Source organism: Phocoena sinus, chromosome 7 (assembly GCF_008692025.1).
Source record: "Phocoena sinus isolate mPhoSin1 chromosome 7, mPhoSin1.pri, whole genome shotgun sequence".
Lineage (NCBI taxonomy): Eukaryota > Metazoa > Chordata > Mammalia > Artiodactyla > Phocoenidae > Phocoena > Phocoena sinus.
Genome location: NC_045769.1, coordinates 60361976 through 60388641, shown reverse-complemented (window position 1 = coordinate 60388641; position 26666 = coordinate 60361976). Strand labels below are relative to the sequence as shown.

The following is a 26666-nucleotide window of genomic DNA, read 5'->3' as shown; positions in this document are numbered from 1 at the left end:
GAGGGAGGTTAGTTTAGTTTAGTTTTAGTTAGAGCAACTCTGCAACCTGGGTTCCTTAGGACGGCTCCAATTTTACGTGTCCTTCTAATATTTTGTTTTAAAAATATAGTGCAACTGAGACATTTAAACACTTAGAAATTCCCCTCTAAAAATAAGCATGTAAAACATCTGGTTACCAAGTGGTTGCTTTGGGATTTTCATTAATGATCAAACGATCTTCGTGTTGACTGAGAATTCCGAAGACGGCTCTGGTATCTGACAAACGTCAGAAATTCCTTGACTGCCAAGGCCTTCTCATGGGAGGTAAAACTACTCTCAGTGTGCCAAGTACAAAGAGTGGAAAATCCCAAGATGTGCAGAGTCCCATTGTCACGGCTCACCAAGCACAATGAATTGTTACTGAGAGGTGGTTTGGCTTCTGTGGGCAACATCTTTGGAACCCTGAGAAAGTCCTTAACGGTTGGGAAAACTGGTTTCCATTCAATGCCACCTGCAGGAGGAACCAAGCCAGAGCTGCTTGGTTTTAGCTGCCCAGAGCTAAAATACTGAAAAGTGTGGGGATAAACCAAAAAGACAGTGATAATATTCCTTCTTTTTTTCCATTTCATTCATATTTCCCATGCAGCTGCTGCCTTCCTTTGAGATTGGTGCTTGGACAGAAGAGGACGTGGTAAGCAGCTTCTTTTAATGCCTCATTTAACCTGGGCGGGTAGTTCATAAATTTGTCCACAAGTTAAAAATACAGGGAGAGGGGTTTGGGCCTTAGGAAAGTGTTAAGTAGGAGAAGTTGACAAATTCCATGTCTTTCTATTTTTAATGCAGTAATGATTTAAAATAAGGCCTCGAGCAAAGCAAGTATCTCTTCAAATCTTACAAGAGGATTCCACCTCCCTATTTGCTCTGAAAGGTATTCCAGGATACAGTAATGAATACCAGTTAAAGGGGGGATCCAGGATACTAAATGAACATACTTGGAAAAAAATTGATCTTAAGTTTTCCCAAAAGACCAGGGATGGACTTGAACCATGGTGGGGAAAGAACTGGTAGAGGCAGTGCCTTAGGCCTGTTCATTTTACCGTCTTTACTCTGACCTTCCCAAGAAGGAATAGACCCGAGCTCCCAGACATTCTCTGAAGCGGGAGCCGGAGAAGCCCCGTGTTTGGGGGAAGATGTGAACAGACTAGTTAAGTCCAAAGGAAATCCCACACCCTACAGTCTGGGTAGAGACCCTGAGGAGCAATCCTGCTTAGCCTGTTATATTTCTGTATCTGTTTCCTTAAGTGAAAAACAGGTCCAAGAATTCTTGGTCAGAGACCTCAGGGGTTTTTGCCTGTCCAGGTCCATTTTATAAGTTCAAGGTTTCATTAAATGAAAAAGGAAAAAATAAAAGTTTGTATGCCAGCCTCAGCAGGCCCACACCCCAGGAAACAGACTAGGTACCCCAAAGTCAAACTCATTATTAGAAACTCTTGGGAAGGTCTCTGGAAGGTTTACCAGATTCAACTGGTTTCTGGGCCAGGGCATATGCTCCCAGCCCTTGGTCTTCTGGTGAAGTAATACTGCTTTCAGATGAGCTCGTCTCTGTGGCTTCTGCAGGGGAAGTATGCTGGTACCAGTTGCCTCCATTTCCCATTCCCTGAGTCCTGGTGATTCTAACTTTCCTGCCAGCCCTGCTTAACAAGGACAGAGGACTTAGGCTCGCCTCTTCACAGGCCTCCATATAATGCCTTTATCCCCAGCTGCAAAGTTGGCCCTTCTCATTTGAGAGGAAGTGTTTTAAAAGGCACTGAGCTCTAAAAGCTATTTTTAGTCTTTGCTCTGAGGTTGAGTGGTTTTCAAAGCATTTAAATAAAATTCCAGGGTCAAGGGCTCCCTAGAGAATTGGTGGGCCTGGGTGTGGCCCCCCATTCTGTCTCCCTTCACCTGGATAGTGTGAGAGGCTACGGTAAACACACGCCAAGGGAAATTTCAAGGACTGAGGTTGCTGGGTCCAACCTCATTCTGTGTAGGAAGCTCCACACTTTAACTTGTCTTGGGCCACAAAGCTACTTCATGACCAGGCCTAGAACAGAGGACGTATTTTATCCATCTTTCTGTCCACTGCCGTGTGGTCCCTCTCACTCATACAATTCCTGGGTAAACCAGTGCCCTTCAACAACCCAGGGGACCACTGGCACATGAATGGAAAAAGCATTATAAGTAAGAATCTTCTTGAAAGGATTTTTAAATATCTTTCAAATAAGGAGGAAAACCAATGGTCCTTCAAGGGTCCAAGACCCCCAAAGGGAGGATGTCTCCAATTTGAAACCTTGAAGTTTTAAAACAGTAAAGAGAAAGTCTTCTGTTTTCCCTTTGTGGTTTAGCAAGAATTAAAGGTATTTTAATCCATTGAAAAACTATGTGTTTTACTGTTAAGTCTGGCCACTGACCATGAATGAATCTTCAAAACCATATATGTCCTCTCTTCCACAGTATTTTTGGGTTCAGCAGCTCGTCAGAAAAGGCAAGTGGAAAAACTTACCTTCTTAATTCATGGAGTTAACTTTGCTTGGGATGTGATTGAGTCTAATTTTATTCTGTCTTCTAATCACTCCCTTCAGGTGACACTTCGGAGGAGATGAGCATATATGCGAACTTGTTTAAGGAAAACAACATTACAGGAAAGCGACTGCTTCTTCTCGAGGAAGAAGACTTGAAAGACATGGGCATCGTCTCCAAGGGGCATATCATCCATTTAAAGGTACCTCAGAAAGGGAGAACATTCAGTCAGCAAATCTTTATTGAGCTTCTACTGTGGAGTAGGTCATGTGTCATGTTAGAGGCTGAGCTGGTGGTCACAGTCTGGAAATACTTCATACCAGCTGATCGTTAGCTGCTGCCCCCATGGGACCCCTACTCCCTCTTCATAATCCCAGAACAAAGGGTTAATACCTGGTCCAGCAGAAGTCACGTGGATACACCTGCATAGAACCCCCGTGCCCTCAGGAAGTCTCTAGTCTAGTGGAGAAGACAGTCATTAATCATGCAAAAATGGTAACATGGCAGTTGTAAGAAGTGCCACAACGGAGAGCTGAGGTTGGGCTGAGGGGAGGCTTCTGTGCAGAAGTTATGGAGTTGAGAGCTGAAGGGCCAGGAGGTGTAAGTGGGTGAAGGGTGTGGGGAGGAGGTGTTTTGGCGGCAGGGCTCTGCCTGTGGAGGGGCCTCAGTGTGGGAAGAAGCGTCGTGTGGCACTAAAGCCGTGTGCGCCTGCAGAGCTGCCAGCCCACCCGGCAATAACAGGAGGCAACTTGCTTTGAGGCCAGAGAGGCTGGATATCCATTAGGGACCCCTAACGATGCCAGGACGTGTCCACAGACTGAGTGAAGTCTGCAATCTTCCAAATTTTACCCAGAACAGACACCACCTTATGTGTACCCTTATCCCTCATTTTCTCAGGAAATCCTAACATTTCCCCCCAGAACTTCAGTCTTGAAAGCTTTCCTTTCTTTTTTTCTTAATAAATCTATTTATTTATTTATTTGGCTGTGCTGGGTCTTCGTTGCTGTGCACAGGCTTTCTCTAGTTGCGGCCAGTGGGGCCTACTCTTCCTTGAGGTGCACGGGCTTCTCATTGCAGTGGCTTCTCTTGTTGTGGAGCAGGGCTCTAGGCACACGGGCTTCAGTAGTTGTGGCACATGGGCTCAGTTGTTGTGGCACACGGGCTTAGTTGCTCCGCGGCATGTGGGATCTTCCCAGACAAGGGCTCGAACCCGTCTCCCTTGCATTGGGAAGCGGATTCTTAACCACTGCACCACCAGGGAAGTCCCTTAAACACTTTCAAAGCTAAACCTCTGTTTTTGTTGTTGTTGCTTTTTTTGTAGTTTAGCAACCAGTTCTGTTTTTCCGTTTCTTTGTTTTGTTTTGCTTTTTAGTTACTCAAACCAAATAACACTTGCTGGCATCTGTGTACACCTTGTTATTATTCAGAGGTCTGTTTCAAGAGAGATCTTACAATGAAATCGAGTTTACGCCCCAAACCTCCTCAACCCCAGTGTGGGTAGACGGAAGGGTGGACACAGGTTAGAAAGAAGAGAAATAGAATAAAGAAGGAAATGTAGGGACTTCGCTGGTGGGTCCAGTGGGTAAGATTCCGCGCTCCCCATGCAGGGGGCCCGGGTTCGATCCCTGGTCGGGGAACTAGACCCCGCATGCATGCCACCAACTATGAGTCCGCAGGCCGCTACTAAGACCCCACATGGCGAAAATAAATAGATAAATAAAATAAATATTTTTTTTTTAAAGGGAAGGAAATGTAGAAAAAGCAACTTCTTATCCAAATCCACATCTTGACAAAGGCTCTACCAACTTGCCAACAACTTTCCCCTTTGCCTCAGTTGGAGCTACTGATACCAGGCTTTTTCAGGGAAATCCTCCCTGAGGTCCAAAGAGAACACATCCACTTCTGTCCTATGGGCCCTGAATCCACATAAGGAACATCCTTACAGCCCCTCAGCACCCTTTAGATGATGGCTTAGCCTTAACCTACCACCTGCTCCCTCTCACAAGATGGGCAGGAAACCTCGTGCATAAACATACATCTTAAATGATGGTAAATAATTTAATCTCAACCTCCAGCTGTGGGCAAATCCGTCCTGAAAAGCAACGCTGGCTTAGATGGGCTACAGTAGGAAAAATTCTTCTCTCTGGTACAGAGAAGTTTCAGGGTTCAAAGAGAGACATTTGATAAATCTTGTCCTATTTAGCAGATGCCAAAAAGATGCTCCCAACTCCCCTTCCCCTCTCCTGCCTTTGAAATAGGACTCGTTCCTTAAGGAGCAGTCAGGAGGAAAAGGGGTGGCAAGTTGTGATAGCTCCTCAACAGCCTCGGTGATTTAAATATTCCCAGACCCAGCCTACGACTGTCTAAGTGCCCCTCTGTGCTGGTTGGTATCGTTAGAGCAAGCGATGTCCAAACTTACTGATTATGGTTCAGCAAATCCAGTGGATGCCTACTGATCACAGTCCTGGGCCTGCGAAGAAACAAAGACTCCTGCCCTTAAGGAATTTACATCCCAGAAAAGAGAGAAAACATGTATATACAGCTTCTCTTAATTCAGAGTCTTGGCATTTGGGAGCGGAGTGTCTGTCCTGAGCTCCAAAGGGGGGATGTAGCCAGCATCTGCAGGGACCGCAGACTCCCTCCTGGAAAAGTCTGTATGTGCACAGAAAGACAGTCAGTCCCTGGGGGGGGTGGGTCTCAAAAGTCAGGCGTGCGGGCCCTACACCTCTGCCAAAGCCAGGGCCCTATTACAGTGGCCGCCCCAGGAGTGGGCAGGGGTGGGGGGCTTGGCCCACAGGTGACACTCTCTTAAACTCAGCTGGGTCCTGGGTACTTCTGACAAATAAGCTTACACGAGAGGGAAAGAGTAAGGGGAAAGGGTCATGGAAACGGCCCTTTCCATGGGAGGTCTGGGAGCATCCTTCATATACTCTCGGGGCAACGAGGATAAAGAATCCTTCAAGCTGGGCCATTCGGGATGGGACGCTGCAAGGGGACCTCCAGACTGGAAGAACCTGCCTGGTCCTGTGACAGTGCTTCACACGCACACACACACCCATCCAGAGGGTGAGAAAGTGCCCTCGATTCTCTGCGGTCTCACTGAGGAAGGCAGGGCATTGTTGTACACCTTCTCAACGAGTGAGTCTCTCAGCCTATACAGATGGTCGATTATACAACTGCAAAGTGGACAGTCTGTCCACCTGCCCTTTGCTACTTGGTTGTTCCTTTCAGCCTGTCTTGGCGTCCTCCTCACCCGAGCCTGGAAGCCCTCTGTGGAGGAACCTTGAAGGAGGAATAGAGCCTAACATCCAACAAGTGCTCATTATTGGATGATGTGTCAACAGCTTTCATTTCACTTTTTGTTTTGTTTTGTTTTTTTTGTATTTTTGCGGTACGGGGGCCTCTCATTGCCGTGGCCTCTCCCGTTGCGGCGCGCAGGCTCCGGATGCGCAGGCTCAGCGGCCATGGCTCACGGGCCCAGCCGCTCCGCGGCACGTGGGATCCTCCCGGACCGGGGCACGAACCCGTGTCCCCTGCATCGGCAGGCGGACTCTCAACCACTGCGCCACCAGGGAAGCCCTCATTTCACTTTTTTAAAAATGCATCTAATTTTTCTTACATCGGTACTTTTTTACTCTCTATGTGATATGCTCAGTTCACAGAAAAGCTGGATTATACCTGATGAGTATAAACAAGAATCATCATTTAAATTGTCCTCCTTTCCTTTAAGAGTCCTTTGTCCTCCACTGGGGAAGGGAGCTTTGGACACAAACCCACAGAAAAGCCCTTTCAATGCAGTAAACCCTTTAGTGAGATTTCAGCCCTAATGAGAGCCTCTGGTGATATATTCATGTTCTTTGTTGTTTTTCCCACAATTACTCGGGGTGACAACTGCATTCTGTACAGTAGAATATTAACTTCTCACTACTATACTCTACCGGTATTTGAAGAACGGTTTTATTTATTTTTTCCTCTGAGATTAAACATCTTTAAAATATCTTCCTGTTCCATTAAATAATTATAAACTACCTATAATACTTTGAACAACCAGGTTTATTCTCAATAGATGTTGGATATTAACATCCCCAAGGTATTTTGTGAACTACGTAAATAAAGAATGCCTTTACATGTGGGCAACAATTTAATCCTTTCTTGGCATTATCGGATCATTAATAAAGTCATGTGGGTTTCTTGTGTTTTTTTTTTTACAGTCGGCCATTGAGAAGTTAACCCACGATTACCTAAACTTGTTTCACTTCCCACCACTCATTAAGGTAAGGAAGGTTTTTCTTACTGAGAATATGCTACTTTTATTGACATATGTACCAGCCACATCCACACCTAAATTTGCCAATGTCGGAAACCGTTGTTTGAAGTGAAATGTAATCATATCTGTCCAACAAAAGGCCCTTTGAGTGAAGCTGAGGATGTGCATAAATGGAACAACCTTGTTCCCTGCAAGTTGAAATATTAACAATACGGTCATGATAAGAACAACACATGTCACCTTAGTGGCTAGGGGATATAAGTGCTAACATTGTAGGTGAGGACCTCTGGCCTCCCACCTGGCTCGGGAGACCTTTGTCCGACATGGAAGCCACCGAAGGAATTCACACGCTAAGCTCTGGATTGCCACTTGCACTGAGGGGTAGAAGTTTTATTGTTTGAATAACATATTAGTATATTTAACATATTATTTTGAATATAGTCTAAAGGTATACAGCATAGTTTGTTATAAAATTACTAGATACTTGCAAACAATATACAGAACTCTTCTCATTCACCACCAACTCTGGTTTTCCATCTCTAAGCCCACGAAGATTCATTTGTTCCTCTGCTTGGCCCTCTATCCACAGATGCTCTAGGAACTGCATAATTCTTCTTTGGGATTAGGGTGTAAATATCTTGAGTGTTGTGAAACTCTCAAGGTGAAGTCTCTGTGCATCTCCAGGGACGAAGTGCATTTCTGGGGTAAAATTGCCCAATGCAAGATGCATTGTGAAAAATGTAAGATGGTGTCATTCAGTTTGCAGTGCATGAGACGAATCATTTGGCAAAGTTCTCAAAGGCTTAATATGTCATTTCTCTTGCTTTTAGTAATTGGAATTTGTAGTGTATTCCAAAATAACCAAAAATTAAGCAGTAGATTAGAATGGAAAAACTAGTGCTGGGAAATCATCTCCTTTACATGGTAAGTAAAAGTAAAAACACTATGTAGTATAAACAGTGCTTAGTTTTCTGTTTCAGGACTCAGTAGGTGAACCTGAAGAAAATGAGGAAAAAATAGTGAACCTTGAACTTGTTTTTGGTTTTCACTTGAAACCAGGGACTGGCCTACAGGTAAATCATATTTTAAATCCTTTGGATCAATTTCAGTCTAATTTACTCTTTTTCTCTCCTGGAACTGTGTGGTTTTATATACCCCCTACCAGCTGGTAACATGATTCTGAGTAAATTTATAGACTTTATAAAATAGAATTTAATTGAAAGGCTGCCAGCTGCCTCTGTAAGCCAGTCTAGGAATCGTTCTCATTCAGCTGAAGAGCCCTGTGTGAGGCCACCCAAACCCTCAAGGAAACGCACTGCAAACCATGGTGGGCAGTGGGGAGTGTTAAGGTCGGGGGCACGGACACTAGAGTAATTGTTTATGCTTCTTGGCGTCACAGCTTCCTGATTCCAGTTTCTTTGTTTTTTAAGGGGAATCACTTTTATAATATCGAGAGTAGAACAACAGCAAGAATGGAACTGTAGGCAAAATGGAAACCTAGATTATCAACGCTAAATGGGGTGGCAGGACATTTGACCAAATCTCATTCAGTCAGGCTGCTACTTCATGTTATGTTTAGAGTCTGGGCAAATTACGTGGGCTAGGTGTCATATGAATTGGAATCATAATAGGTTTTTGTTACTTTGGATTACTATGAATAGCCAGTAATAGTGATCACGTCTATTAATTGACCACTCGTGTTCCAGGCATACAGGACTCAGATGTAGGTGCTATTTTCCCCCATTTTACAAATAAGGAGACTACGGCTCTGAAAGGCCAATTAACTTGTCCAAGGGTTACATGGCTAGCAAGTAGCAGAAGACGGATCTGACGCAGGCCTCTCTGACCCCAGAACCAAACTCTTAACTACTGCACTATTGGTTCCTTTCCTTTGATGCTGCAAAGAGACCTTGTAAAAACAACTCCTCACAACATGAGCCCGTTGCTCTAGGAGAGCTGGTGGGGCTCAGCTGGCCCACTGGCCCTCACTAATTAAACCATGCTTACCCCAGGTCATTCCTGGAACCAGCACTTGGGAATGACTGGAAATTGTTGCAAGGGGTTAGTTTTACCAGGGGCTTCAAAAGATGCTCTTTCTTGGGCTTCCCTGGTGGCGCAGTGGTTAAGAATCCACCTGCCAATGCAGGGGACATGGGTTCGAGCCCTGGTCCGGGAAGATCCCACATGCCGCGGAGCATCTAAGCCCGTGCGCCACAACTACTGAGCCTGTGCTGTAGAGCCCGCGTGCCGCAACTACTGAAGCCCGTGTGCCTAGAGCCCATGCTCCGCAACGAGAGAAGCCATCGCAATGAGAAGCTCGTGCACTGCATCGAAGAGTAGCCTCCGCTCACTGCGACTAGAGAAAGCCCGTGCACAGTAGCAAAAGACCCAACGCAGCCAAGATAAATAAATAATAAAATAAATAAATTTATATTAAAAAAAAAGATGCTCTTTCTAGACACTGGACAGAGTGTTTTACCTGCAACACTGCAGGTATATTGATGCTCTCGCTGAATGGAAATCTTAACCTCCCTTGTTTGGGCCACAGAACTTGGTTGAGTGAAAGCTGCTCTGACTCTAGGTGTCTGGTATAGGAACACTTTTCTTTTCCCTCTGTGAATGGGTCACTGTCTATTCATGCCTGTTGTTAGAAGCAGCTACCAGAAAGGGGGGCAAGAGAGTAAGTTCCTCTCCAACAATAAGCAAGGGCCCTTCCAATCCTGAGATTCTGTAGCTGTGGGCACCCCAGGTCCATCTGATGGTAAATAAATAGCACATTTTAATTTGCCTTTTTGGGGATGTTCAACTCTATGGCACTTTATTTATGAGTACTCTGTGTTTAAACATTTTTATGGCTTGGATGGGGTAAAAGAAGAGGGAAGAATTTTCCTGAAATAGACTTGTCAAGAGTAATCTCAACCAAGAAAATTATTTTCAATTAACAAAGAAATGACTTGTTAATGTGGAAAACTGAAATAGGTACATAGTTAGTAAAAATCAGAAGCTATAAATGATATTGGAGACCAAATATAGTGGTCTGGTTTTCACCATGATGGTATAGACTTCTTGAGTCGTTGGTTATCCACAAGGCCTAAAGTCACTGCAACTTTCGATTATCTGCTGATCCTTGGTCACCCATGCAGAGTAATAATTTCATCCATTCACTCAGCAGAAATTTACTGAGGACATACTGTGTGTCTGGCTCAATGCCAGATGCTCATAATGCAAAGTAATAAAGTATAGTACTGCCTTGCAAGGAACCCATAGTTTATGGGAATAGACAAGATCAGTGAATGGTTTTAATACAGAATGATGCAGTTTTTACAACATCACGCACATCATTCAGTGAAATCGCAGTGGATGAGCACTGAAGTGATGTAGAAAGGGGTCAGAAGAGGATCTTGACGTCTTCTTGGTAGAGGTGATACTTGAACTAAAATTTGAAAACCATCAGGAATTATTAGGTAGGGAGAAGACATTGAAGGCGAAAGGAACAACATGTGCGAAAGCTCAGAAGCCAGGAAAACACAGGCAGCTCTTCTGTGGACTGATTTCTATAGGACCTCACAACTCAACTCAAGCATCGCTCCCTCTGGGGCAACTTTAATATGGAGCAGGTGGAATAGCGTGGGGAGAGTTAAGGCCAGAATAGTGGCTGGAGACCAGAAAAGGAACTGTTTTACGTGCTGAGCTAAGGAGTTTGAAGAGTTTTAAGCAGGGAGTAGAGAGGATTCTATTTGCGTTTTAAAAAGATCTCTCAAAAGCACAGAGAAGGATGAATTGGAAAGGGCTCGGGATAGAGTGATAAAGTCCTGTGTGGGGCAGTGCAGACAACCAGGTGAAAAGGGACAAGGAGCTGAGGCTATGCAGTGCCATGGAAGTGCCCTGTGTCCAGGGACACTGAGACGGAACTGATCAGACCGAACTGATCAGACTGTGTCACTAGCTGGAGTTGGGGTGATAGGGAGGAGCCAGGACGGCACCCAGTTTCTAAGGTGAGCAGCTGGATAGATGACATTATAATGCAATAGATCAAAAGCGAAATATAGGGCTTCCCTGGTGGCGCAGCGGTTGAGAGTCCGCCTGCTGATGCAGGGGACGCGGGTTCGTGCCCCGGTCCGGGAAGATCCCACATGCCGCGGAACTGCTGGGCCCGTGAGCCATGGCGGCTGAGCCTGCGCATCCGGAGCCTGTGCTCTGCAACGGGAGAGGCCACAGCAGTGAGAGGCCCACGTACCGCAAAAAAAAAAAAAAGAGTGAAATATACAATGCGGATGTAACACCAAGGTGCTAAAAGAATAAAGAAGTGACGGGAATGGGTGAGGTTAATCAGGAAAAGCTTTTTTTCCTTTTCTTTTAAATTTTTAAAAAGTTTTTGGCCACGCCGCGCGGCTCGCAGGATCTTAGTTCCCCAACCAGGGATTGAACCTGGGCCACAGCAGGGAAAGTGCAGAGTCCTGACCACCAGGGAATTCCCAGGAAAAGCTTTTTTTGGAAGGGATGAGTTTAGAATATGGGCTCAAAGAGGCTCATGGTCGTTTGCAAATAATTTTCTGAATATGATGTTTTAAAACTTATGCTTAGAGAGTCCTTCTTTCTGAAGAGCTCAAGTTATTTCATCATGTCATCTCATTTGTCCCCCTTGGCATTTCTGTGAGATACATAAGGCACATGGTATTGTCATCCTTGATTAGAGAAAGTGTGTTACCAGCCTAGGGTAAGAGGACGGAGCTGAGACCAGAAATTACATCTTCATCATCACCTATATATTAAACATGTGCTAAGCTCTAATACCTGGCCCAAGATATTTAAGCCATCTGGAAACTTCCACAAAATAATCCTAGAGTAAATTATTGTCCAGGTCTAAACTACCCAATTATGTCAGACTATAACCTAACATTTTGAAATATCTTCTCACAAATGTGCTTTAAATTGAAATTTAAATTCCCCACATGAAAACCTTGTTACCCTGACCCTTCAAGGTAGAACCCAAGAAAAAAGGTCATCCTCAAAATCCCAATTAACTGAGTTCCCATAAGCCCATCTTCACGGAAAAGATGAAGCCTTTACCCCATCTCCATGACTAGAATAAGTTACACGAGAACACTGGGGTTTTGGAAGTTCTCTCCAAACCTGAGTTTGTGTATCAGGGAGATTCGCTTGACCATTTCACCTTTTCTTTTACAATTAAAATGAAAGATATACTCTAACGGCAGCCACTGGGAATAATGTATGACAGTGACTTTATCATGAAAATAGTAGCTATGTTTTCCCATTGCCTCTGAAAAGGACCACCAGTTAGCTAGCACTTAAAATTGGTTTGTTGTTTCAGTAACTGGCCTACTAAGAGGAAACAATGGAAATGTGACCTTATCCACAAATATACAAATATATGTAGAAAATAAAGCCTTTTCTTGTAAGAAAGACCTGTCGACCCTTATGGTCAAAGAATTCAGATTCAATTCTTTTTTTAGCCTCATTTTACAACTAGATGGATTCTGGCACATAAGTGAGGTTGATTCACCAGACCAAGGAAAGCCTTTCACGTCTGGGAGCCTGTGCCTGCTCCAGTGGTCCAGAGCACCTGCGTGACCCCCTGCCCATGAACTTAGTCTCTGCTGCCGCCCCCAACCCCTCAGGATGACCAGGCCCTCACCACCAGCACCATATGGAATTCAAGAATTCATCCACAAATGAAACAAACATCCTCTTTCCTTTCCTTTTTTGAGACAACCTGGCAGGGGAAATAATTGGACAAAAGGGTTCCCTGAAAATTTTAATTAATAAGAAGTTAAGAATAAGTTTTACCCATTTACCTGACCCATTTCTAAAGAGTAAAGTTAATTATTAATTTGAATAACAATGTACATTGAGGGAGCCTCCAAGTTGACAGTGGTATTGGCAGAAATTGGGTCTTTCTCAGCTTAAGTTTCCTGGGCGAAGGGCTTGAAATGCTTATGGTAATTATTATTATTTCATACCTCAGCCAGACATTGTGGCAAGTGCTTTGCAAACATTTTTCTGGTGTAATTGTTACCATCCACCCTCATAGGGAGCAGTATCCCTGCAGGCCCAGGAGGAAACTGAGGAGGAGAGAGGAAAAGTTCCTCCCCCAGAGTTCCTACCTGGTTAGGGGCAGGTCCAGCCCAGGGGCTCAACCTTGGTGTCATACTGCTTCTTTTTGAAAAGTATCATCATCCCCCAAAATAGGTGTATTGGTAATAAAAAGGCAAACACCTTTTTTGGTCAGTTAATACTAAACCACCACTATTTTTGTTTCATGTGGAAAGTGCCTTGCATTTTGTAATCTAAGGCCTTTGACTCGCTACAGAAGGAAAGCGGCTTCTGGAATCTCAGGCAGCTTCATGCACTCCCCAGGGTGGCGACCACCCTTTTTTATTGAAATATTCAGCTGCATAGAGTTTATTATTATATCTCTTATAAGCTCACCAGTCAGGAACATTGATTCTCAAATTGCCAAGGAATAAACTGTCAACTCACCCGGGAGTTTTCTCACCGAGATCCTTTTGAGACCTTGTGTCATAAAAATTCAAAAGCAGAGTTAGGAGGGAACTCTCCGAGGAGCCGTTCATTCTTTGCGTGTGCTGGACAGTCACAGACTTTTCTCTCGTGTCCTTAGTCCCTTTTCTCCCCAGTGAGGCAAGGAAACCTGATTGAAACTGGGCTCCCTTGGGTCTAAGTGGATCACCAGCTGTAGAGAAGAGATGAGCTTAGGGGAGAAGCCTGGGAAACGACACCCTGGGTCCAGTGGACCCTTAACTAGAGACTGGCTTCCAGACTCCAGCCACCTCCCTCCAGATGACCATCTCTTGTGATTTCCTTTCGAGAGGCATTTTTGAAGGGGCAAGCGAACCAGGTAGAGAAAATAAGAGGGACATTTGGAAGGGGTGGAAGCAGCACTAACTGGCCCCATCGGAATAGAAGGCTTCTCCGTCCCCCTTGCCTCCCTCCTTACGTCCGTCACTGTTGGCACCTGGCCCCCTTCTCCCATTCCCCACCCGAAGAAATTCAGTCAATAGTTCTGCTTCTCCAGTTGTTTAGCTATAGGTTACAAATGCTGCTTTTCACAAATACTTCCCACTTCCTATGGTGCTTTTACGTCTCTATTAGATTGCTTATAAAATGTGGCATTTAATAAACTTAATTGAATCTCCAGGCCCTTTCTCAAAGCACTATAAATATTAAAAACTGCCAAATAGGGCTTTTTTTTCCTATTGTGGAGTTTTTATAAATGGATAGATAAACATGAATAAAATAACAGGGCACAAAGGATTTTGTAAGGAAGTAAAAAGTCAACACCTTTTGTACATTTCGGAAGAACTAAAAGGCAGTGCTTTGCCTTACTTTTTTTTTATATTAATTTATTTATTTTTGGCTGTGTTGGGTCTTCGTTTCTGTGCGAGGGCTTTCTCCAGTTGCGGCGAGTGGGGGCCCCTCTCATCACGGTGCGTGGGCCTCTCACTGTTGTGGCCTCTCCCATTGCGGAGCACAGGCTCCAGACGCGCAAGCTCAGTAGTTGTGGCTCACGGGCTTAGTTGCTCTGCGGCATGTGGGATCTTCCCAGACCAGGGCTCGAATCCGTGCCCCCTGCATTGGCAGGCAGACTCCCAACCACTGCGCCACCAGGGAAGCCCCTGCTTTGCCTTACTTTGATATGTCTTGCGTTTATGACAAATTCAGTGTAGGGAAGTTTATTTCCCATGACCAACTATTTTTGGGGGGAAGGATACATGTACACACACGTGTGTTTGTGTGCCTCAGTATGTAAGCTTGCAGTGGTAGGGTTCTGTAAGAAATACAAATTTTAATTGACAGCAAAGGAGCAAATGCAGTTTGGAATTTGACTACATGACTTGCTGCTGATTTTCAATTCGCGTTGGCCATGGGCTTCGTCATACAGGTCAGGCAGCCTCCTATAGAACTAAAACAAAACTGGGAGAGGCGTCCAGTACATCCTTGCTGATGGGTTGATAGTCATGTGTAGAAATGGCCTGCCAGAAAATGTCTAATAACTGGGGAAACAGCCCTGACTTGTAGTGTTTGCAGCTTTCCATGTCGTCAATACTCCTACCGTGGCCAATTTCAAATTGCCAATGTGACATCACTGAACTTGAAGTTGGGAAGAGATGAAAGCAATCAGCTCATGAGGGCTGTCTCCAGCACAGATTGGATCACTCTTAGTCTTCTTAATCAAGATTATGAATTCCTTTCAAAATCATGAGTAGCAAGGAAGTATACCTGATGAAACATAGGTTTAAATAAATTGCAAACACGTTATTGCTGGTTTCCAGCTATATTAAAATGTTTAGTTAGCTCAGAGAGTGTTCCAGGCTCCCAATGAACCCATTGTTGGCTTAGATCCCCTTGGGTGTCTATTGGCTCATACAGCTACACTGACCACAGTGTATGAATCACAAGTTAGGATTTGAGTTTGTAGGAAGTAAGAATATAATTATACAAACAGGGAAACAGAACTTAAATTTGCCTTTTAAAACGGTTGTAACAGCCATCACTGGCAACTTTATGATGACAGGCGCAGTTGTTGATAATAAAAGAGATCTTTGCTTTCAGAAGCAGGTTTTGAAAAGTCTCTGGGAATCACTGTAAGTTCTGCAGAGAGAAGGCCTTGATAACTCACAGTGACTTGTGTATTCTGAACCAAAAATTAGACCTTGGAAATAATCAACTGTAAACGAACAGATTATTTGGAATGAAATTAAAAGCACTATGTTAGGGCTTCCCTGGTGGCGCAGTGGTTGAGAGTCCGCCTGCCGATGCAGGGGACGCGGGTTCATGCCCCGGTCCGGGAAGATCCCACATGTCGCGGAGCGGCTGGGCTCGTGAGCCATGGCCGCTGAGCCTGCGCGTCCGGAGCCTGTGCTCCGCAACGGGAGAGGCTACAACAGTGAGAGGCCCACGTACCGCAAAAAAAAAAAAAAAAAAAAAAGCACTATGTTGGGAAAGCAAAGATGTGTGACAACCACATCAACATTAGGATTTGGATTCAGAATAAACAATGCCTGCTAAATAGGACAGTTTAGGGTTTTTTTCCCAAAAACTCTATTTCTAAAAAAAAGAAACAAAAATTGTATTTCTTAGAGTCATTTCTGGAGACATGGGAGGTAGGAGGAGAATCTAATAGGTAGAAGAGCTGTTTTTGTATTTTGAAGGTCCTGGGTGAAAGTTTACTTGCAGCCCATTTCCCGGTATTAAAAACATTTAAGCAGTAATTAGGTAAGCGAGACCACTTTCTATATTGGTTAAGAAACCCAGTCTGAGATAGAATAGATTCTTATTTATTCAAAAATCAAGAGGAAGACCTACTATTCTTTTTCTCCAAGATGAATACCTTGTACCTCCCAATTTCAAATACAGTTTAAGAATGAAGAAAGAAAGAAGCCCTTTCCAAACATGTCAACTAACATCTGAACAATGTTTCAGGTAGTCAAGTGTGTGATGCATCGTATGAAAGTGTATCTCACTTGATTCGTTTCACTTTATTTTAACATCATCCCTAAAGTCCTTTTTTCAAGCATAACTCAAATAACAACTCCCCAGAAGGCAACAGAACAACCTTATCTCCACTGGTGTCTGGTTGGCACCAGTCTGCCCTGACCTTAGACACAAGCCATTGTTAAGAGTATAACGCATTTACATATTTTGCAATAAAACATGAGTTATTTGCATTACTGTGTCAAGTTTTATTTGATTCTTTCACCTAAAAATGACTCATTTTCCTTTCTTGTATTTTAAAAACCAACTACTCTAGGCTTGTTTGAGAATAATCAGAAATTGCCCATTTAGCTAGAAGTCATTTTCTTTTCAAAAGGAAAATGTTATTTAATCTTTCAGCTGTTCATTGTGCCATCATAAATACTTTCTTTTCAGCACAGTTGTGGGGACTGAAATGAGCCCACTAATTGCCTCCCATTTCGACTGACATGTGGTGGTTTAGTGGAAAGAGAACACAGCAGGGAGAAGGAAATAGGAGGCTGAGAAAATGAGAGCTAATTATTTTCACTGCCTCATGTCAGGCTCTGTGTCAGCCTTGTTTTTACAAACTGGAAGGTTTAGCACTAAATAAAACAAACTGGCGTCATGTTTTTATATACTGGCAGTGTCATGGAAGCAGCTGCACATCTCAAAGACAATATAATGCCTGCGTTCACATGGACACCATCTGACAGACACTGTGAGCCACGGCTAATGAGGACATCACAGTGGTGCCAAGTGAAAGGTGCTGAATTATGTATGATTCTTCATCAGTACAGCAATAGTCCTGTACATCATTATGAGACATTGTTTTGCTGGAGAGATTAAAACATTCTTAGTTCCAGACCCTGCAACCTATATGCGCTGAAAGAGGTTATTAATGGAATTTTTAGGGAGAGTTTCTTGTGGATTTCTTTTGGGTTGAAAAACAAATCTCGTGGGACAAAGCCGTGATGGGTCACGACACTGTATAGATAAAGAAGAGAAACAAATTAACCATACTTGCATTATCTTCCTTTTAAAGGCAGCATAATAAAATAGAGTGTACCAGGGTTATACATAATGACAAATAACCCAGGTGCTATCTCGGGATGTTCCACTCTCCTGCCTTTAAAACAGCAGGTTTCAGCAGCTGAGCGAGATAATAGCAACGCGTGTAAAGGAGCCTTCGGAGGCCTAAATCATCAACATCTTACTACTTTTAATACCAGCATGACCAACATTTCTATCGTATTTTTATTTCATCTTGTATGACTTCTTACATTTCAAAATAGTCAGTCGCCTGCTATGAGACTGTTTCCCTTTTTTCCCCCCCTCTTGAATCTTAAAAAGTTTATTCTGACCTCTGTATTTTAGATTTTAAAATGTTTCCCCAGTACAGGCCTTTTTTTTTTTTAAGGTGGAAGGGCCTCTTTGCTAGAATCCTGGGCATTCTCTGGTGATTTTACTTTTTCTCTGGTCATGGGGAATGGGTAGGGTGGTGATGGGGATTTTAAAAACCAGTGTCCCCTCCATTAGACTGGGCATGCCCAGTGTAGCTAAGTTAGCTTGCTGCAAATCTCTACACTTTCTGAGCCTCAGTCTGCTCATCTGTAACGTGGGGGCAGTGCTATCTATAACAGGGTAAGCCTGTGGGGATTAAGTAAGAATCTCTAAAAACTTATGCCTAGTGAAAAGAGCCAGACATGTACACATGCATACTACAAAATCCCAATTTTATGAAGTTCTAGAGCAGGCAAAATTAATCTAGGGTGGTAGAAATTGGACCAGTGGATGCCCCTGGTTGTGGAGGAGTTATCAACTGGGAAAGGGCATGAGGGAATTTTCTAGGCTAGTGGAATATCTTACCTGTTTGGGTAATTACATTGGTGTACACATTTGTTAAAATTAATTGAGCTGTACACTTAAAAATCTGTACACTGGACTTCCCTGGTGGTGCAGTGGTTAAGACTCCGCGCTTCCACTGCTGGGGGCGTGGGTTTGATCCCTGGTTGGGGAAGTTCCGCATGCCTGAGTGGTGTGGCCACAAAAATAAAAAAACTGTACATTTTATTGTGTGCAAATTATACCTCAATAAAAAATACATTTAAAAAATGTTAATGTCTGTAACCTTCAGGTAATGGTCATCTATAGGAGCCTGAAAGCCGAATGTGGAGGTCTGTTTCCTTCTCAAATGTCCTAAATAATCTTGGCCCTAGATTTTTAAAGGTTTATCTATAATGTTCATGTTTGCAATAAAATCTTGGTAGGAAAAAATAAATAGAAAGAGAGGTTGTTGTTTCTGAATTGCCCAGAACTTAAAATAATATTTAAGTATAATTTTTATGCTAACTTCAATCACTTTTTCTATTTAGAAATTTTACCTCTATCTTGATTAGTTCTTTTTTTATTTCTTTTCTTCCTTCCTCCTTTTTTTCTTCTTTTTTTTTTTCTTTTTATGGAAGGGAGAAGGGATGTGTATGTTTGGCATCCCATGTATTAGCCTGGAACTCCAAAGAATTTTAACAGCTTGCAGAGAATGTAATAATGATTTCTCACAAAGAGATATTTAACTTAGCATTAACTGAGTGTTGTTTAGGATGTTAACTTCACAGTGTAAGAGTTTCTGTTTTACTTGGCCAGTAATCTTAATTCAGAAAATTTTTTCACGTAATTGGCAATGCTGAAGCAGTTCAAACGGAATGCTTTCTCATCCTCCATTAACCACACACTTGCTCCTAAAATTATCCAGGTATTTCAGCGGCTGAAATGGTACATATCCTGGGCACTCAACAGAATTGTCATTTTTTTCATCAGTTTCCAATGCAAAAATTCCCCTCTCCCCAACAGAATCCCATCTGTTTCTTATAGATTTGCACGGCGGGGCAGATTATCTAGCTAGTAGAAAGGTTTGGATAGCTGTTTTTTGCTATTCAGCCTCAGTGAAGAACTTCCCCAAAGGCTGCTGTGTCACTGCCTTTTCCCTATAGATTAGTAACTAGCACTCCCTAGAGATGTGCAAGGTACAAATTTGAAAAGTGGGAATGTCCTCTTGGGTGGGAATCTAGTTATGAAATAAAAAATCCATGGTAGTCAGGACCTGCCCCATGATTTTGCTTGTGCAAACAGATGGGAGAAGGTTGTTTCTGCTTTGGAGAGTGGCCGTCCTGCCTAGCCGCAAAGTCTAAGCCAGGACTGGAGGGAAGTGTTTGTGATTCCAGATCCTGGCCCAATCAGTCAAGAAAAGGAGCTTACAAACAGTGGAATGGCACCATATACACTTTTAACAATGATCTTTTTCAATAAAGGAGGGGGAAATGGACTATGGTGGACTTAGTGGAGAGACTCAGTATTTCAGTCTCTGCCGTGGAGTCCTATAAAGGAACTCACCGAGATAATTTGGACTACTCGTTGACTTTGGAAGGCGGAAAGTACTATAATTCTTACTCTTGTTAACCCATAAGAGGGCAAGTTCAGGATTCAGAAAAGACAGAGGGGAAACCTGCTCTTCATAGCGCAGTGGGCCCCCTTGGTTTAGTTCGGAACCCCACCACCTGCTCTCTGTGTGATCTTGGTCAAATTACGTCATCCCTCTGTGCTTTAGTGTCCTCATCCAAGATGAGGCTCTCCGGCTGTCAGTCACATTTCACAGCCATTGTCCCTCCGGACATCTGCTGGTTTCTGTTGGTAGGGCTGCATCAGGATCTGTTGAAACAGGAAAGGGCAGTATTGGTGTTATCTAATCCATGTATGTAAGAAGATATAAGTTTCTCCGTTCTGCGTATTTCATAAAGGCAGTCTTTGCTGTGTCGCCACTTGGCTGCACCTTCTTTTTTCCAACACTGATCAGTCCCCGGCACCAGTGTCAGTCAGTGCCCTCTGGATCCCCAAACTCCTGCCCAAGGAAGATGCTTTGATCCAGCCTGTCCACTCTGGCCAGGTCCCTATTCTAGACACTCTTTGAACCTTCCTGCCTCACTTACCTTCTCGCCCATTCTCTTAGATGGCTGCTAGATGACGGGCTGGCTGATGTCATAACAGATTGGAGCTCTGTTGGGGACCTGTATTGGTAACAACAGTAATCACTTCTTTGGGGGCTCCAAATCTGGCTCCGGCACAGTGCTGGGTCCTTTATTCACATTATCTCATTGAGTCTAAATACAACCGCCCACTCGTCATTAAAGAACACTAAGATTCAGACAGGTTATATAACTTGCCTGAGGTTGTAGGGAAAGTGGCAAAACTGGGATTCCAGCTCAGGTGGTTGCCCTTTAAACTTGTGATCTTTCGCCTCCTCCCTGTCTTGCTCCCCCAGTAATGGCTCAGTGATGATCCTTTCCTATATTGTTTCCATTTGAATAGGAATTCTCAGCACCTTAAACCAAATGAGTGAATAACAGAACCACTGCAGACTGCCAGGGGTGAAATCGTTTTGGAAAAGGAGTCCTTCAGGGCTCTCTCAGAATACAGAGCTGTCTGCTTTTGATTTCTGCCTGTCAAGATCAAGAGTTGTTCGCAGACGTTCAAAGTAACTCTTGAATGTTTCCCATTCAGAAATCAATACCCACATTTCTGTCATTCACATCAAGCCAAAATCAATAGGTCACCCTGGTAAAAGTGAATGGTTTTGAAATCAGAGTCTATTCCCGCTATCTGGTCCGTATCACTACCAAGAAACTGAAAAGCTAGCAATTGTGCTTGTAAAATTCTATATTAGGCTCATAAGTATGCACAGTTGTTATTTTCAGTGATATTATTGATGAGTTAATTCATCTTATTCATATGAAAACCTTTCCAATGATCCGTTGGTTAAGAGCTCCGTACACTGCGGCATCCCGTCTGCAGTGGGGTCCTGTGGAATTCAATAAGTTGTTTAAGTCCTGGGAGTTGTGGAGAATGCTTTCGGACACCTTTGGCTCACCGAGTAACAGAAATGCCAGGAATACCTTAGGGTAATTTAAAATTGAGCAGAATTTAAAGAATTCCATTACTTTATTTGTAGATTACTTTTCTTAACTAGACAACAATAGAATCATACATACCCTGAAAATACCCAGGAGTTACATCAGGGCCTTGACATATTAAATTAATAATTTGGATGAACACTGCATATTTCCTTTCTTTCTCTCCCATCTGTGTAACAATCAATGCCTACTTTTTAATGAATGAATAATGCCCCTCTTATCACTTCTCTGATTATAGCTTTATGGCTTCTGTAGAAGATAGCTTCTTTTATGGTTCAGGTAAAAGGCTTTCTTTCAGCTAAGAGGAAAAGAATTAAAAAAATAAAAGGACTGTAACCCTATATCTAGATCCTGTTTCTCCACATTGGACTTTGAGGAAACAAAGAAGTTGGGGCTTAGGGGAGGACCTGTGACCGCTTGCTTTTTTGGTTGTATCAGCAAAGTCTTCTCTGCTCCTGCTCCTTTAATAGCTGGTCCCATTCTGGAGCTCTGTCAACCATCCAATGAGTCTGTCCTGCCACCCTCCCAGTTGCCCTTCCCTATTAGTATCTCCTCCAACTTTGGAGCCAAGCAGCCTTGTGCCTTTTTTTTTTTAATTTTATTTTTGGCTGTGTTGGGTCTTCTCTCTAATTGTGGTACGCGGGCTTAGTTGCCCATGGCATGTGGGATCTTAGTTCCCCAACCAGGGATCGAACCCGTGTCCGCTGCATTGGAAGGCGGATTCTTAACCACTGGACCCACCAGGGAAGTCCCCAGCCTTGTGCTTTTCTAATCCCACCTCTACCACTTCTTGGCTAGGAAAACCTAGAAAAATTCCTTAATCTGTCTAAGCCTCATTTTTCTCACTTGCCTGGTGGGAAAATAAAGCTAACTTGCAGGGTCATTATGGATATCAAATAAAAGAGCACAGTGTAAGTACCCAGCAAGATGCCGAAAGCGTAGTAAGCACTCCACAGCCTGGGTTCCCTCCAGTCAGACCCTTCTCCACGCAGAGCTCCCCTGAGCCTGTCCTCGGCAGGGTCTGATTGGGGCCTGAGGTCACGGAGGTGAAGCAGAGGGGATTGGGCATTCGCACCACAATTCAAGGTCTTTTAACTGTGCTTTTGACTAACTTCATTCCAAAACTTGCCAGGCACAAGGAACAGAACTAAGTAAACTTGTCTTTTCTAAGGCTTTTTATTCCAGCTACCGCCTTGAGGAGGCTCTTGCTGTTTCAGAGAAGAGCAGTCATGACTCCAAAGAGTGATTATCCTGCCCAGTTATCTCAGGGCTCACGTTGCCAGGGTAGCAGTGGCTCCAAAACAAAGAAATAGAGAGATTTGTCAATTCTGAGCGACTAATTTGACTTGTGTTAGCCAAGAGCTAGTTTTTCACGTTATTGAATAGACCTTTTCCTTCACTAATTGGCTGTCCATCTTGTGAACGTGGCTGGGCAAAGAGGGGCCCTCCCTTCAGGCCTGGGCCCTTCTTGGTTCTGCAATTCGTCCAGAAGCTTTCCTAAAACATGGGGCGCCCCCAGCTTCCTATTGAAGCCAACAGGTTTTCAGCAGCCCCTTTGTTAGCGTTTTTCCATAATAATTGTGTCCGAGCTTGCTCAGGGAACATTCCAGGTCTGCTTGTGTGAGAGCCTGTTCTGGTTTCAGCATGGAAGGTGGTCAGTGCTTTATCCTTAATCTCTCAGAATCCTTCATTCTTCAAATAATATAAGAAAGAAGATGAATTTATGGTCCAGGGGTCAAATTTGGTGCACAGACATGGGTCTCTTTTTCCTTTTAATTACATACACAGTGTTTATACCCCAACATTTTTATTATTAAATTTTTCATATAAATTTTTCAGCAAAGTTGAAAAAATTTTATAGGAATTCTTGTATACTCAACTCCTAGATTCAAGCATCAGGATCTACTTACTTTATTACAGATCTGTCCCTCCCTCTATCTTCTTAACCATCTATCAATCTTTATTTTTGGATGCATTTCAAAGTAATTTGCAGATACGAGTACACTTCCTCCTAAATACTTCAATATACTAGAGTTCAGTAAGAAATGCACATATCTGAAGTATACATTTGCTGTGTTTTAACAAATGCATATACCTGTATAACCCAAACCACTATCTATAGAGCATTAGCATTTCCAGAAAGTCCCCTCATGCCCCTTCCCAGTCAGTCCCCATCTGCAGAAGCAACCACTTTTCTGAATATTTTCCACTGTAGATTGGTTTTGTCTGTTCTAGAAATTCATGTAAACGGAAGCCTTAGTTTGTTCTTTTTATACAAAATTTCACTTGCTATAATGCTTTTGCGATTTATCCATGTTGTTGCATGCATCAATAATTAGTTCCTTTGTATTGCTGAGTATATTCCATTCTATGAAAGTGTTGGTCAACACTTGGCCTGTTTCCAGTTTTTTGGCTATTATGACAAAGCTGCTCAGAGAATACTGTACAAGTCTGTTTTCATTTTACTTGGGTAAATACTTAGGAGTAGAATTTCTGTGTCATAGAGTACATATATGTTTAGTTTTATAATAAATTGCCAAAACTTTTCCCAAAGTGATTTTACCGTTTACACTCCAACCAACAACCCAGTAGCTCCAAATCACAGCCAACATTCGATGTTATCAGTCTTAGCCAGCTGGTATGTATATAGTGGTATCTCATTGTGGTTCTCATTTACATTTCCCTGGTGACTAATGGTGTAGAGCACTCTTTCATTACATCGTGGTTTTACTGAAAATTTAATTAACATACCATCATTTAAAAAATCAAGAGGCTTCATACAAGAATCCAACTTTTCATAAATCATTAAAGGACCTAGCAAGGCTAGACTCATATTCCCACATGGGAGCAATCAACAGAAGCTGAGCGGTGGCTGTCCCTTTAGGGCAGTTGCCCTTTAGATCCCAAGAGTCCCTTAACCCTTCCCCTGACCCCCCACCCCCACCCCAACGCTTGGGCCAGTTATGCATTGCCGTACATCCTCACATTTCCTGTTAAGAAGAAAGTGGGGGCTTCCCTGGTGGCGCAGTGGTTGAGAGTCCGCCTGCCGATGCAGGGGACACGGGTTCATGCCCCGGTCTGGGAGGATCCCACATGCCGTGGAGCGGCTGGGCCCGTGAGCCATGGCTGCTGAGCATGCGCGTCCGGAGCCTGTGCTCCGCAGCGGGAGAGGCCACGGCAGTGAGAGGCCCGCGTACCGCAAAAAAAAAAAAAAAAAAGAAGAAAGGGAGCTATTTCTTGAACCCATGTCATTACCAACACTGGAAAAGTGAAAGGTAGATCCAGAGGGACTTATATTTCAAAAAAAGTGGGAAGACCACATTTCTTTGGGTCAATGGAAAAATATCCCTACAATGTTTAATATGTAAATTAAGTGGGTCCATTTTGAAATATTACAGTTTAAGGCTCTGTAATGAAACTGCCTGGCTTTATTCATTTTTATCTACCTTGCTCATTTAGGATGTGGAGTTTGCAACTCCTATAATAGAACATTTAGATTGATAAATGGTGTCTCAAGACTGCCCCACCTGGGGATTATTTAGATATAGAAAGAGATCTAATTTCATGTCCTTTTATTGATAAAGAAAAAAAAAAACACTCCAGTAATACTTCTAAATACGTATTTAGAATACGTCATGTGTTATAAAACATTGAGACAAAAAAAAATGGTTTTACTTTCTCAAATTCTATAATTTTTCTTTTAATTCCAGGATTGTAAGTGGAAAATGTATATGGAAATGGATGGGGATGAAATTGCAATAACCTACATCAAAGATGTGACATTCAACACTAACCTACCTGATGCAGAGATTTTAAAGATGACAAAGGTAGAGTTCTATTTACGGCTTAAAAGCTTTTTTGAATTCACAGATATCAAACAAAGACACTAAAATACCGCAGCAGCGTGCTTTTGTGCCTGTGATGCTCATACCAGCTCAGCCTCAAGCTGGCTGTTGAAAGGTACATTGTATTTAGCAGATTGAGATCATAATAGTTTTTTGTTAAAATTCCACTTACGCCGTGGGAACTAAAAAGTACTACAAAAAAGTGTTGTTTAATTTTTTTTAACTTTCTTCTACATTTCTTTATGTGTATTCCATCATTTATTAAAGGAAATAAAATGCTAATGATGTAAGTGTTTACCTCGAATTTGGGGTCATTTTCAACTTTTAAAAACTTGTCAGGAGAAAGGCTTTCTTGGTGGTGGTGAATTTCTTGAAGAACTGAGATGAGATTATTCATGAGGCACATGTTGAAGTCTTCGTGGCTTCCTTGGGTTCACACCTGTGAATTCCCGGAGTGGCCAGAGAGCATCTTACTACTACTTTGGGGTCAATGGTACAAGCACGCCCATTAAAACACTGAAGACAGTCTTAGAGAAATGCTTAGCTTCTCTTCAACATGGAAAAATTCAAATCTGTCAATAATACTGAAAAAATACATATAAGACTTCAATTGTAGAAGTTCAGCAACTCAGGTGAATAACCATGATGTCAATAGGACAGTCACCCTAAACGTCACATAGCCATTAACTCTAGTACACTCTTGACTGTGTATTTGGTTTCAGTGAGGAAAATGGGGCTGGCAGCAAAGAGCCATGGTACAAACACAAGTGGGGAAGTGCAAAGAGTCTTCAAAGCCACAGCATTAGACTTGCGAATGTGTTTGCTTCCCAGACATGAGGCTGCTAACCACCCAAGTCCTTTTAATTTAGAAACATACGCATATTCCTTGTTGGATTGCCCTGAGTAACTGGAAGTTATGTTATTTATCACAAAGGTTGTGATCTGCTTTCACCTTTCCCTTATTCTGTTGGGACAGACTGTGTTTTGGTATCTTGGAGACTGGACACACACTTTCTCTTTCCTCCCCACCTGTGCCATCTGTGGTTGCCGCCAGTTGTTAGTGGCTTCAGCGTCACTGAGAAGCAAGTCATTGCCTGATAACGGAAGGAAGTCACTCAGAACAAAAAGAACGGGGTGGAGTTATAAAACAATACAGGTGCTTCTGCTCTAAGGCCATATAGACATTCTAGAGGAACCGTATCTTCTGCAAAATCATGCAGCAACGTTAACGGGGCTTATGGGAAAAACAGGATTGGGGCGGGCCGTTCAAAATCTGTAGAACTTTTTAACATCAACAGAAATAATAAAAATCCTCATTAAGGAAGAAAAAAAAAAAAAACCAGAGAAGATTGATTCTTGTCACAGGAGAGACTAGAAGTTGACTCCATACCCAGACAAACTTTGTCACAAACCTTCCGTCTGTCCCTCTGAGGGCCCATTCATCTTTCCTAAAAATCATTTACTCTCCTCCGAGAGGCCTACATCCCCCTCTTCCCCTTTCTCTATAAAGATGGCATTTAATCCTGAATTCTTTGAGTTACTCATTTTTCCCTGGGTATC

The 26666-nt window shown here is 43.0% G+C and overlaps 1 protein-coding gene across 5 annotated transcripts in view; it reads left to right on the top strand.

Annotated features, from left to right (window-relative positions):
• Positions 1-26666, top strand: part of MAP3K20 (mitogen-activated protein kinase kinase kinase 20) — a 173752-nt gene that overhangs the window by 134736 nt on the left and 12350 nt on the right. For 4 of the 5 annotated variants that reach the window (XM_032636552.1, XM_032636557.1, XM_032636555.1 and 1 more), the window contains exons 12-17: positions 626-670; positions 2473-2503; positions 2601-2740; positions 6750-6812; positions 7786-7878; positions 24972-25088. In XM_032636552.1, the coding sequence (XP_032492443.1) occupies positions 626-670; positions 2473-2503; positions 2601-2740; positions 6750-6812; positions 7786-7878; positions 24972-25088 (489 nt within the window). The remainder of the gene's footprint in view (positions 1-625; positions 671-2472; positions 2504-2600; positions 2741-6749; positions 6813-7785; positions 7879-24971; positions 25089-26666) is intronic. The other variant, XM_032636553.1, reaches the window with a different exon arrangement.